Source organism: Diaphorina citri, unplaced genomic scaffold (genome assembly GCF_000475195.1).
Source record: "Diaphorina citri unplaced genomic scaffold, Diaci psyllid genome assembly version 1.1 scaffold2310, whole genome shotgun sequence".
In the NCBI taxonomy this organism is placed as follows: Eukaryota; Metazoa; Arthropoda; class Insecta; order Hemiptera; family Psyllidae; genus Diaphorina; species Diaphorina citri.
In genome coordinates this window covers 14,591-16,775 of record NW_007379734.1, presented here as the reverse complement: position 1 = coordinate 16,775, position 2,185 = coordinate 14,591, and the positions used below count along the sequence as shown (strand labels likewise).

The 2,185-nt window shown below is 39.2% G+C and overlaps 1 protein-coding gene across 1 annotated transcript in view; it reads right to left on the bottom strand.

Moving 5' to 3' along the window:
- The window catches only part of LOC103518687, a gene marked incomplete at its 5' end in the record, with an annotated part of 5,029 nt that extends 4,085 nt beyond the window's left edge, over nt 1-944 (bottom strand). Inside the window, 1 exon segment of the mRNA XM_008483766.3 lies at nt 806-944. Within this exon segment, the coding sequence (XP_008481988.2) occupies nt 806-944 (139 nt within the window).
- Between the last annotated feature and the right edge of the window lie 1,241 nt (nt 945-2,185).

The following is a 2,185-nucleotide window of genomic DNA, read 5'->3' as shown; positions in this document are numbered from 1 at the left end:
ACTAAAAAAAAAAAAAAATCTCTGCCAGAATTTACACATGACCCTTCTATTATTCCAAATCAAACTACATTATTGGCAAGAGAGTTAAAAAGTATTAAACAAAACGCCAAGACAAGATTGAACATTTCAATTAGAAAAGGGAAAATTCGTCCATAGGGCGACACCAGTGTCACCCGTCCAAGATGTCGCCACGCTTAACTTCGGTGGACAACGTCGAGATTACTTGCCTCAGGGTTTGTCTGGCCACAAGTCCTAAAAATAAATCAGAGAATGGTCAGAAAAAAGAGCATCACATTCTAAAGGTAATCGGGTTAAACAATAATAGACGTTCTTCTTGTTTCTAGATTCTGAGCATTTTGGAATTTGTTTAGTTGGTGAAATGATTCTGCCAAATATTAACTTCGGTGGACAACGTCGAGATTACTTGCCTCAGGGTTTGTCTGGCCACAAGTCCTAAAAATAAATCAGAGAATGGTCAGAAAATAGAGCATCACATTCTAAAGGTAATCAGGTTAAACAATAATAGACGTTCTTCTTGTTTCAAGATTCTGAGCATTTTGGAATTTGTTTGGTTGGTGATATGATTCTGCCAAATCGTTTTGTAGTCAGGCAGAATGTTTCAGGGATTTGTTGAAACTCTGGATCAAAGTGTAGCTAATCAGAAATCACTCGTAAACTAAGATTGTACTCGAGACCATTGTCTTTTTTGGGCTTTTCCTAGTGTAATGACATCCAAGTAGGTAGGTATGTTCAGTAGTGTTGCTCTAAACACAAATCTCGTATAAGTCCTCCACTCGTAACTTACTTCTAAACGTATCCGCTGATACACTGGTATCCTGACTGATTTGATATTGGCGAGGTTTACGTCCACTGTAGTCTCTGATATCTGGATCCGCCCCTGAAATTCAAATAAAAAGATTGAGATCATTACATTCATTACCCATCCGGATATCAACCACGCGCAATGTTGTTTAGTGGTTGTTTGCATTGGGAAACTGGGGTAGGGGGGGGGGGGGTTGGTGGGGAAAAAGGTGTAATAAGTCAATGTATTTCAAACGATGTCGATCGACATGGCCTGTGGACCAAGGACCATAGTATAAGTCCGCCCATAGTATGAACTCTGCCAGGTCACAGGTATTCTCAAAATTTCAATTCCAGGTCATGAGTACTCTCAACATTTTTTACATAATACGTAGATAAGTACAAACATTTTCCTTCTACGTCAACAGTATTTTAATTAGAGCAAAGCCCCCAACAACATCGGCAAGAAAATGAAGTTCCAATTCCCCCACGAGACAGAGGAGAAGGCAAAAACTAACACAATGGACCACACAGGTGCTGAGGTCTGTGGGGACAATCTCTCGGAAACTAATAGTAATTTATTGCACTATAGTGGTATAGACAAGAGTACAGTGTATGCTGGAATGTATTAACTGAATGCTTTGTTCCAAATGGATAGGACTTAGAAGACCTTTCGACAGACAATTCTGGGAGAGGGAAAAGAAAAGTAACGTCAGCCTTTGTTTTAAATGGATAGGACAGGGCTAAAAAGATCTCGTGGACAGGTCTGAGAAGACCTTTGCATAGGCTTGTCTGAGACTTCTGAGAGAGAAAGAAAGGTAACGTGAGAAATTGGTGAGAGACGTCACAAACCTAGACGGCAGGTTCCCAAATACCAAGGGAAAAAGGGAAAGGAAAATAATGGAAACGTTGTAGGTGTGAATATTGAAAGAATCACAAAAATATTGCCATCAATTCTTTCCAATGATGGGCTAATTGGTGCCATCATAGTTCCTTGAGGGTAACACTGTCCATATTTGAAGAAATAGGGAAATTACCACAATACCAGGGAAAAGGGGGAAAGGGGCAAAGATGGAAATAATTCCGGCGTGAATTGAAGGAATTAGCCTGCTAGTAGTATAATGATAGATTGTGCAAAAGAATTAACTTGTGTCATACACTTGTTCGAATTCCATAGTTTTAGAGCAATCGTAAGAATTTCGCAGTTCAATCAGAACACCAAAAGCTTTACAAGATATTACTTCGGATTAAATGAACTGAGTCGCAGGACTTTTGTCATTTTAACCTTACTTACTTTGGATTAAGATGGACCGAGTCTCAGGACTTTTGCCATTCTAATACAAAAGATATCCAAGCAGACTCTATAAAAGTCAATTCTTTCCAA